At 36.4% G+C, this 11061-nt stretch overlaps 1 protein-coding gene and 1 pseudogene across 1 annotated transcript; both read left to right on the plus strand.

Moving 5' to 3' along the window:
- Positions 1-339: 339 nt before the first annotated feature.
- On the plus strand, positions 340-2209 carry LOC121987839 (transcription factor bHLH68-like). The gene is made up of 7 exons (XM_042541561.1): positions 340-688; positions 757-1033; positions 1132-1209; positions 1335-1400; positions 1499-1564; positions 1686-1742; positions 1839-2209. Exons 1-7 carry the CDS (start codon positions 471-473, stop codon positions 1944-1946), a joined length of 870 nt encoding a protein of 289 aa, XP_042397495.1. The 5' UTR covers positions 340-470; the 3' UTR covers positions 1947-2209.
- Positions 2210-3949: 1740 nt separating this feature from the next.
- Positions 3950-10711, plus strand: LOC121987849 (annotated as a pseudogene).
- Positions 10712-11061: the final 350 nt, after the last annotated feature.

Raw genomic sequence — 11061 nt, forward strand, 5'->3', positions numbered from 1 at the left:
GTCGTGACGAACCTTTCCCTCCCTAAACTCGAAAGCCCACCCCCTCGCTCAGGGTTATTCATTATGAGAAGAGACTTGAATCGTTTATGCCCCCGAGGGAATGTTTAAAAGTAAACGCAAATCAAGGGAATTTGCTGGGCACGTAGATCATGCAATATGATAATATATATATATGATATCATAGACAAGTTTATATGTTGTTTTGTGGTTGGATCTAGATCCAGGGCATCTTCTTTCTATACACTTGTTTCTTCATGAGACTGTAAGTGTAAATCTATACTTATTGGTCTTTTCCACACTAAAACGAATTAAAGACCATCCAACTTTCTGTCGTACTCTGTGATAAAGCAAAAGCAAGTGTTAAAAGGGAAAGGAGAATTTATGTTTTTAGTAATTTAGAGAGAGTTGATCCAGTTAAATAAAATACTTCCACTTTATATACACTGAGATACATTCGTCTTCACTTGGCCATGCTTTCTGGTGGTCAGAAGGAGATTAAGGTTGTAGAGATGAATAGAGGATTGCTTCATCAAAGTCCTCTAGTCCAAATCATGGGGGGAAGTCCTATGATGATGAGGCCGCCTATTGAGCAAAGCTATTGCTCCCTTCCTCCGTCATCTTCTTCGACCACTATGACTCCTTGCCATGATAGCCAATTTCCTCCACTCTCGTGGAGCCAACTTTTGCTGTAGCTCTCTAAATCTCTTATCTCTTGTTATTTTTCTAACACATATTTGATGGAGTTGATTGCTGCAGGGGAGGATCGTATGCTGGTGAAGATGAGAAGCATGATGCTAAAATTATAGAGAGCTGTTGGGAAAATCAGATTGCAGACGCAAGCACAGGTGCTAAGCATGAATCCTGTGGAAGTGGGTACATGATCCAGAGCCCCAGGAGCAGTGAAGTGATCGTCCAAGCGTCTAGGTGTTCATGGAGTCATCAAGTTTTGACTCCTCCCGTCTCCTCCAACACTGTGCGCAGCAACCTGTTGGAGTTCTCAAACACTATTAAACCAGCTGATAGCTCACCTGAGGTAGGAAGATCGAAGTGTTAGAAAATTCTGAGAAGATTTTTAAAACAATATTATTTGTCTGTTACTTTTCTAATAGTTTGAGATTCTCCATTCTCAAGTGCAACAGCACAGCGACTGGTGGAGCTCTCAAGAGGGCTAAGATTCAAGGCTCCTTCGCAGCTCATTCCACGTTGAAGGTTCCCTTCTATCAAACATCATGGTTGATATCAAAATGTGCAGCTTAATTAGCAACTCCAGTGGAAATATGAAGCTTTTTGCTAATTAGCTGCGCACAACAAGCTGATTTCTTTTTTAATTGTAGGTGAGGAAGGAAAAATTGGGAGACAGAATAACTGCACTTCATCAGATTGTTTCCCCTTTTGGGAAGGTATTGGATACTTTCCTTTCCTATGTATTTTTCAGTCTTAACTCTGCTTGCTCATGAAATTGGGGCTCTCACACTGTTGGTTTTGATGAATTTTACAGACTGATACTGCCTCTGTGTTGCAAGAAGCAATTGGCTACATCAGGTTCTTACAGAGTCAAATTGAGGTATAGTTCATCTCTCTCAAAATAAATAAATAAATGACACTTGAAAAAACTAAAGTATTCTTTGTATTCTTCAGTAACTCTTCTCACTACGCTTACCCTATCCTTTGTATATTCTTTGTAGGTTCTGACCACACCATACTTGAGCAGCACTTCAGGGAACATGAAGCAACCTCCCACTGTGAGTGTTATTTCACATTTTCACTCTCAATCCTCATTCTCACCGAGAAGATGTTCATATGTATTAATTGGCTAGCTGTTTTTGCCATTGCATCAGGAGAGCACTGTTGAGGACCTGAGGAGTAGAGGACTTTGCCTCATGCCGCTCTCCTTCATCTTGCACGTAGGAAGAGATTTCGAGGGAAGCTATCTGGGGAGTTTCTAATTTACAGATACATGAGTGGCAGGTTCTGAGCATTGTTGAAGCTTCTGCAGTTCTTGCTGCATGCACAGTATCATTAGCAGTCACTCTGAATGAAGATTGATTGCTCCTGATAGTATGCATCATGTTGGACGTGAGATGCCGAAGCTCCAATCCTGCTAAGAACGTTGATATTGATCCCCTTGAGAACGTTGTTATTGTATATCATAGTACTTTGTGTGATCTCAATTCAATTACTCAGTGTGATCCGTGTGTTGTTTGCTATATATAGTTAGAGTGAAGATGGTGGTCTTTTGGGTTCCTAGAAGTAATGATAAGAGCTTGCAGAGAATTTTTACTACGCTTTGTTTCCTTCCATCTCATGGGGAAGAAATGGAGGGAGGAAATTAAAGAAAGTAGCTGAGAAAAATTTTCTCAGCTTCTTCAAATATTTATATTTATGTATATTTATTTAATAGTGTTAATTAATATACATTGTATGATATGAAATTTTATAGAATCTAAAGGATGGAAGATAGGCTACGGTGGAGCGGAAGAGTTTGTATAGTCACGATTCAATTCTTAGCTATAGTGTATTGTAGAGTATTTTTGTTGGACTATTGGATCCTTCATTGGGAGCACTTTTAAATTTATCTTGATAGTTGGTAGAAAATTTTCATGAATCTAATCGGTTATTTCTAGGATTAGTCGACCCGAAGAACTAGATACACGATGCTAGCTAAAGGCGAACGAATGATTCACATAGTATCATGATTTGATTCTAAATTGGGGCATGCACATCCTCTATTTATGGCGGAATGACCATGCAATGTAGTGTTGTGTCTTGTAAACCTAGATGGGATTAGGAGGACCACATCTAGAGGAATGGTTGTCTGTATACCACAATATCTTGTAAACCTAATTAGTAAGGGATGGGCTACCTATAATGAAGGACGAACTATGAAGGTTGATTGCCTTAGGAGGACTAGGAGGAGCAGCTACCTGTAAAACACAGAATCTTACCCCAGGTGAGGGATGTGCAACTTACAGTGGTAGATAAACTATAAATGTTAGTTATCAATATACTATTACGAGTGTTTTTGAGAGTTATCTTTGATGATCCATAGAAAATTTTTATGGACCAGGTTATCACTTCTAGAAATAATCAATTTGAAGTATTAAATATAATAAATAATTTAAAAAATAAGCATGGAAGATGATTTAAATGGCTGATTAATTAATATATAAGTAATTGATGTAGAATCACGAGGATTCGAAATAAGATAAAATAGTTTTTTAATAATTATATTGATATTAGCATTTGTTATAAAATATTATTTATTTATTTATATTGCTGTTTAAATGTACATATTATTATTTATTAATATATATAAGTTAAGGATAATAAAAATTATTTTAAAAAATCCAAAAATTAAATAAAGCTTTTAGTGAGATTAGATTTCGTGGTTTAATTCGTTTCTGAGTAGGTCTTATTGTGGTTTTCGTCTCTATAATTTTATATCGGATATTGTGTGATAAAAAGATGATTATCTTTGTCATTCTAAAGAGTTAAATCATTAATGATTAATAGATATGAGTATAAATGATAAGATATGGAGTGCTTGGTTGGAGGGAATGGAAATGAGGAATGGGAAAGGGATTGAAAGTTAGTGTTTGGAATGTTAATATTTGGAATGGGAATGGTGGGGCCCACGGATTCAAACCCCCAAATATGGGATTTGGCCATTACCAAGTAAAATGGGGGAATGGGAATGGTGGGGTCCACGAATTTAAAACTCCTCATTCCCATTCTTACTTCAATGAATCCCATTCCTAATCTCATTCCCTTCCACAAACCAAGCAACCCCTAAAAAAACAGATATGACCAGACACATTAAATTTTAACCTTAAAATCTCATAAATTAGTCATGTCTCAATCGCACCGCCCAACAAGGACATATCGGATCCTATTACGATTGTAGCCGAATCTGTGAATTGTGTCAATAGCCGTGACCAGTAGACTCTTTATGATCTTCCCGTTTCCTCTCGGCCCCCGTTTTAAAAGGTTCGCTTCGGAAAGCGACGCGGTTTATTCCGACGCCCATGGACGCTCCGGTGTAGAGGAAATTGCTAGAAGAAGAGTTCGACGATAAGGCGGAGGCTATGCGGATCCAAGATGGAGAGGACGAAGAAGGAGACGGCGGGACTCTCCCCGGCCTCGCTGTCTATAAGCACATCGATAGCGAGGAGGTCATGGCCAGGAGAGAGAAGTGGAATGGTCGGGATAATGGAGGATATGATCTGGGGAACGGTCGCGGTGTGACTAATGAGAATGGAGGTGGTCGAATAGTATGGGGCGGAGGAGACGACGAAGAGGAAGAGGAGCATCAGAAGGATGGTAGTCGGTTTATGGAACCGGTGAGACGTCAACGCCAGGTGGAGCGTCGGAGGAACTGCCCCTATCTCGATACAGTCAATCGCCAGGTTATCTTTCAGCTGGTTCTTCTATAGACCACATTTTGCACATTCCGTTATATGTTTATAGAGCTACAAAACTTTTTACTCTAGAGTGATTAGATTAAAATCCAAAAACAGATTATGCATTTTAACTTCAGAGCGATGAATACGAATCATTTTCTTTTGGGTCTAGCTCTTCTTCTGAGTTTGTGATGGAAGACCAGTGCAGATACACAATGGAATTTTTGTTATTTCATAAAATATGACTATAGAGACTGACTGTATTGAGTTTGCAATCAACTTGGGATGTAGATTCGATGAGCTTTCCTCGTTTAGTGCACTAGAAAGTTATCAACAATAACTTACAAATACTAACTATCTTGTGACACACAAGGAGATGGGTGATTGTTAACATAACTTTTCATTAATCGCTACGTGCATGAGTGGCTTTTGGATGATTCAATTTACTCATCTTTATTTGTTGCCTTTGCACACATCCAAATCATCTCAACCTATTTTTCTCATTTTATTATTTACCGGAGCTACAACTCCAAACATATATCTTAGCATTCTCATTTTTGTTATGTTAAATTATGTTTCTTGTTAACAATCCAATTCCCAACTTGTTCAATTTGATTTCTTGTGTTAGCCTAAGGGGCACAAAAAATCACAGAAGATTGTACTAGCTCCTCGTCATTTCAACCTCATTCTTTATACTATTAATGCCATCTTCATTAACATCTTCTTGTCAAATGCATCTACATCTTTTATTACATAAAGTTTATGTTCATTCTATAAAACCGCAGTTAGACCTGCTATGTTATATGGAGCTGAATATTGAGTTATGACTCTAGCACATGAGTAGAAGATGAGAGTTGCAGAGATGAGGATATTAAGGTGGATGTGTGGACATACGAGGATAGTAAAAAATGAGAGCATTAGAGAGAAAGTTGGAGTTGCATCTATTGAGGGAAAACTCCGAGAGACACATTTACAGACATATACGTAGACAACTAATAAATGCTCCAATTAGGCGATGTGAAATTATGACAAATACGCATATCAAACGGGGAAGAAGAAGACTAAAAAAGACTTGGTTAGCAATAGTAAAATAAGATAAAATTAATTTAAGTATAGACGATGATATAGTAGGAGATAGAGCTCAATGGCATAAAAGGATCCATATTGCCGACCCCACCTAGTGGGATAAGGCTTGGTGGTTTTTGTTGTTGTTATTGTACATAAAATTTATGCCCATCCATCTTAGCTATCCCCTTGTTTTCTTATCAATGAAATTATATTCCAAAATTTTAATTTTGTTATATCTAACTTAAAATATTTCATTTTTAGATTTTTTTCTCCACAGTTAACGCTTCAAATTTAATTTATTTACACTCATCAATTAGACATATTTTATCTGCAAATGACATGCCATCTTGAATATGGTGTGCAAGTTCAATTAGGACTAACTTAAACTAAGAGCTAACTCCTGATGTGAGCTTATAAGAAAATTGTTTGAGACACTCAATAGCTCTTGCGCTTGTAGATACCTTATTGTATATATTCTTTATCAAGTTAATTTAATTAGGAAAAATTTAAGTTTCCAGACTCAACTACTGACCCCAAATGCTCAAATCCAAACTATACTAGTTCACCGATCAAGTTTATATGCACCCTTCATTAGCAAACAACTCCCCCTGCCGACTAGAGGGTCTTAATTTCTGAGGCAAAGAGATTAGAATTAAGCAACAATGTCAAAGATATTTTTGATCAGATTTTGGCTTATGCACATACCTTTATCTTTTCCCTGTTCACCTGACCTTTTTTTTTTTGACTTCTTGATTTAGTCAGACTTACTAATCGAGTTTGCATAATGAGAGAAGATAGAGGAAAGAGAAAATAAAAACAAGACTAGACCTCAAGTAAAAGAAGAAGGATATATGGAATTAAGTTGAGCCCAAATCTTCTATCCGTGGATGGATCAAATAGGAGAGAAGAGAAGACTCATGGAGATTCATTTTCTTTATTGCACTCTTTTAATCTTTGTTATTTACTTATTGTAGGTTTTGGACTTTGACTTTGAGAAGTTTTGTTCCATCTCTCTCAAACTTAAATGTATATGCATGCTTGGTTTGTGGAAAGTACTACCAAGGATGAGGCTTGAACTCTCATGCATATACACAGTCTTGAAGTAGGTCACCATATATACATCAATCTCCAAACCGAGAAAGTTTTCTGCCTTCCTGATGGATATGAAATCGACGATTCATCACTTGATGATATTCGGCATGTTTTAAATCCAAGGTAATGTGGTATTATATCCAGTTTTTCTACTCTTCCTCTGATGTAAGTTGTAACAAGACAAAGTATGTTCAACATACTTAATCTTTATTTATTTCAGAATGATTGGCATGCCTCATCTTTCGGTATTGTTCGAGTAAGTAGTTACGCTATAGTTTTCATATACTGGAGTTGGAACCAGAACACTCAAGGTAGAAGTATATATGACTAACTAATGGTGAGGAAACACCTTCTCATGTAGGTCGATTCTTTTCTTTATTTCTTTTTCTGTGAGTGTGTCATTTTTTTCTTGGTTTTATGATGACTGAAAATAGCAGTTAGTAGTGTCAGAACAATTTTTCTAGGAACATAATACATATGTTATGGCTTATATTATGGTTAGGCAAAAGGCCCTTTGGACATTTGGTCACCTTGGCAAAGTGATCTTCGTTCTTGTAGTTAACACGAGAATGAGAAATGTCAATCCACATGAAACAGGACTTCCCATGATAGGATATTTCTCCCAGATAAGTTTTTTCCCAAGGTAAATTGGCAATTCATACAATTTTTTTATATCCATTGGGAATGCTTTGTAACATAACCAAGAAATTTCAGAAACAATAGATACCAATGTGCCACTGGCCAAGAATTGTTATTAATTTGACAAAAGGGGATGTGATTTGTATAACCGAAGCATTCAAATGTAGTTCTTCATAGTTCTCTGATTTGTTTGATACTTATGATAACTTGATTATATTGTTTCTGTCAATGTTGTCTTTTTCTCATTCAGAATGAAAGCTTTTTTACTCGGACCAACTTCACACTTGTTTTATTCAGGTTTTCTAGGGAACAAGTTCTGCATCTGGATGAAAACAGACAATGGTCAAGAGCACTGGATGGTTCTAACCATCTACCTGGAATGGTATGTTCCACCTGCCTACATGCTTTATGGCTGATACAAGCTTTTCTGAAAATATGTTTTTAATTATGTAATAGACTAGTTCTTCTGCTAGTTACTTGATACCTTTTGAGTTGAATGGAATAGATAAACTGAAAGAGTCTTCAATAGAGTTAGTCAATAAATATATGTCTAGCTTGTATGTTACCATGAGGGAATTCTGGGGCTTTTATATTCTTGATTGACAATGACTATCATTCGTGCTAATTACTAGGTTTCTTTTTCTTTTGCTGGATGATGTATACATTCCACGGAAAAATAGTTTGTAATATTGACTCTTCTGCTGTTCAATTATTCTCTTTTCTTGAGAATTATTTTGTTTGCTATCTTGAACTTGAGAATTTTTTCCCTTGTTATTAGGTGGGTCTCAACAATATTAAGGACACTGATTATGTCAACGTCACAATTCAGTCCTTGATGAGAGTGACTCCCCTGAGGAACATTTTCCTAATCCCTGAAAAATATAAGCACAGCAAATCTCCACTTGTTCATCGCTTTGGAGAACTTACACGAAAAGTTTGGCATGCAAGGAACTTTAAAGGACAGGTTAGTTTCTGATTGACTTGTTTCTTTATGTTATTGTTTTGGTTGGAGCCAGCAATCCATATTGATCATTCCTTTTCAGGTCAGTCCCCAGGCTGTCATGAAGGCTAGTAACAAGCGATTCCAAATAGTTGTTCAATCAGATCCTGTTGAATTTATGTCCTGGCTATTGAATACACTGCATGCACAACTTAGACACTCAAAGAAAAAGGATCGGAGCATCATTTATGATTGCTTCCAGGTATTTTCCCTTTCACGCTGTTAATCATTTGTATGTTTGACTCCTGTTTTTGATGTTGGTTACTTAGTGTTGCAGGGTGAATTGGAGGTTGTAAAAGAGACCCCAAATAAATCTCTTGTCGATAAACTGGATAATGAAGATGAGAAAAATAAAAATAGTGTTATGGAGGGTGGGGTATCAGATGACAATATTGTTAGGGAAACATCTAAAGTGTCATTCCTAATGCTTGGCCTTGATCTTCCGCCACCTCCCCTGTTTAAGGATGTGATGGAGAAAAACATTATCCGTCAGGTATCAATCCTTTATTCATATATGTGAGAATCTTTTATATTCATATCAGTGATTGCAACTTATAGCCAAGGTTGCAGACCTTCTGACTATGAAACCTAATTCTGTATTTTGAGGAGTGCATATTTTGTTGATTTTTCAGCTTTTTTTTTTTCCTTTGATGAAGAATGATTATTTGGATGAAAATATCTTCTGTTGTACTATTCTAATTAGCAATGTAGGTCATTGAAATGTTGCAATTAATATATATTTTTTCTACAGCAACTTTTCTATGCATTCATATATATTTTTGCTACTTCCAAGTATAATAGTTTTAATCAGCAAGTTATTCCACATGTTTTTAATATGCACTGCTGGCTTCCATTCTCTTGAACCTAGTTGAGCTTTTGTACAAGACTGAGTAATCTTTATGGCTAATCTATTAAGTTTTATGTTTTTCCTAGATCTAGTATTTCATTTTATGCTAGACTTGGTTAGTAAGTGAATCCTTTTTGGTTCTTTTCCCCTGTTTGTCTCCCCTCTTCCTCTTATTGGGTCAGTTTAGCTACTGAACTCTTGTTGATTCTTTACAAATTTCAGTCGATATTGAGAAAAGAAGACCCAGGATAAGGTTTGGTTGTTATTGTAGTAGTATTGAGAATAGTGGACATGTAGTACAGTCATTATAGACTTTAAGTTGGGATAGGTACCCTCTAATTTCTACGTTGGAATTGTTAGTTCAACAAGATTATTGCAGAAATTTAAATGGAGTATTCAGTTACAGTAGGCTTTTTTTGCATACCAATACACTGGCAGTTGCAAGAATGGAAGACTTTTGGCTTTGAAATATCTATACTGGCCAATAAAGGAAAACTAATCTGGCATTTGTTTTTTGTAGGTTCCCCTATTCAATATATTGAAAAAGTTTGATGGGGAGACCATCACAGAGATTGTCCGGCCTTGCATTGCTAGGATGAGATATAGGGTCACACAGCTGCCAAAGTATGTCATTCTTCACATGCGTCGATTTACAAGAAATAACTTCTTCATGGAAAAGAACCCTACACTTGGTATCCTAACCCCCTTCAGTTTGAGATATATTACCTTTTCCAAAGCGATATATGATTGTGGATAATTTTATTGTTCAGTTAACTTCCCTGTGAAGAATCTGGAGTTGAAAGATTACATTCCATTACCTCCGCCAAAAGGACTAGAAATTGCGTTCAAAATATGATCTTATTGGTAACATAGTTCACGATGGGAAACCTGGAGAGGGATATCACCGACTGTTTGTGCAGCGTAAATCAGAAGAGCTCTGGTATGTTTGTTGTGGAAAATATTAGTCTGTTATCGTGATTGCTCCCCCATGCCCCCCTCCGGGCTTTTACATGTGGAAGAACTTGAAACTATGAATTGGGTGGTTTGCTGCCTCGTTTGGAGGAATCAAAATCATTGCTCTAGTTCTTACAATATCAAATGGTGATTATTCAAGGGAGGTTCTTGTTGTTGGGCAAGAAAAATGGGTCCTTTATGGTGATGTTGATTCATTGAATTTTTGTCATGAAGCTGGTTATAGGCACAATTGGCCGGCCCTCCTGGACCCTGAATTATACATTTTTGCTCCAAAATTAGTATGTATCTGTTCATCTCACATTTGCCTCGGGAATATGAATGACTTGCTATGTATCTGGAGCTAACGTGGTGGCTATCGGGTTGCTGTCCTAAACACAAGGATGGTCGAGCTCAAGCTCCAGTGATGTGCACCAACCTCAACTTGATTTTAGAGCTTAGATTATGGCTTGAATGATCTCAAGTGGTCAATGTTGAATTAAGATATTGTAGATGTTAAAAGTAATGTACTTGTATCTTAATTGCAATTTCAAGCCAAAAAAACGAGTTATGTGAACATAAGAATGTGAAGGCGCCTAACGCTGCATTGATGTGGTAGACCCATGGTTGCCTTTGGTAATTGGTGATTTTTTTTCTTTAGAAAAGCGATAAAGTGGGTCAAATGCCCGACCCACTTTATCTACTGTATTGCATTGGGTAAGGTAATTAAAGAAAAGATCATTTTCATTTATTTATTTTTATGAAATTCCTTTCTCCTTTTCATTATCTGAGGGAAGACAACAATAGCATTAAACTCATATTTCACTTATAAAATAATTGTCCCTATACTTAGTCTATCTGGGAGAAAACAATTTATTAGCTGAGATAAAAAAAGTGGCAAAAAATTATATAAATAAAAAAAAATAATAATGCCAATGACAAGTAGAGTTGATTAGTGTATTTATGGGCAATTTACTATATATTAGTTATCCAACTTTAAAAAATAGTTAAAACACACATCTAATTTTTATATTTTATTAAAACATATCTTTATTTTCTGAAAT

Source organism: Zingiber officinale, chromosome 1B (genome assembly GCF_018446385.1).
Source record: "Zingiber officinale cultivar Zhangliang chromosome 1B, Zo_v1.1, whole genome shotgun sequence".
In the NCBI taxonomy this organism is placed as follows: Eukaryota; Viridiplantae; Streptophyta; class Magnoliopsida; order Zingiberales; family Zingiberaceae; genus Zingiber; species Zingiber officinale.

Coding starts and splice junctions, on each gene's coding strand:
- LOC121987839 (XM_042541561.1), top strand. CDS start 471: ATGCTTTCTGGTGGTCAGAAGGAGATTAAGGTTGTAGAGATGAATAGA. Junction 689..756: donor TCGTGGAGCCAACTTTTGCT/GTAGCTCTCTAA, acceptor TGATTGCTGCAG/GGGAGGATCGTATGCTGGTG. Junction 1,210..1,334: donor CAGCTCATTCCACGTTGAAG/GTTCCCTTCTAT, acceptor TTTTAATTGTAG/GTGAGGAAGGAAAAATTGGG.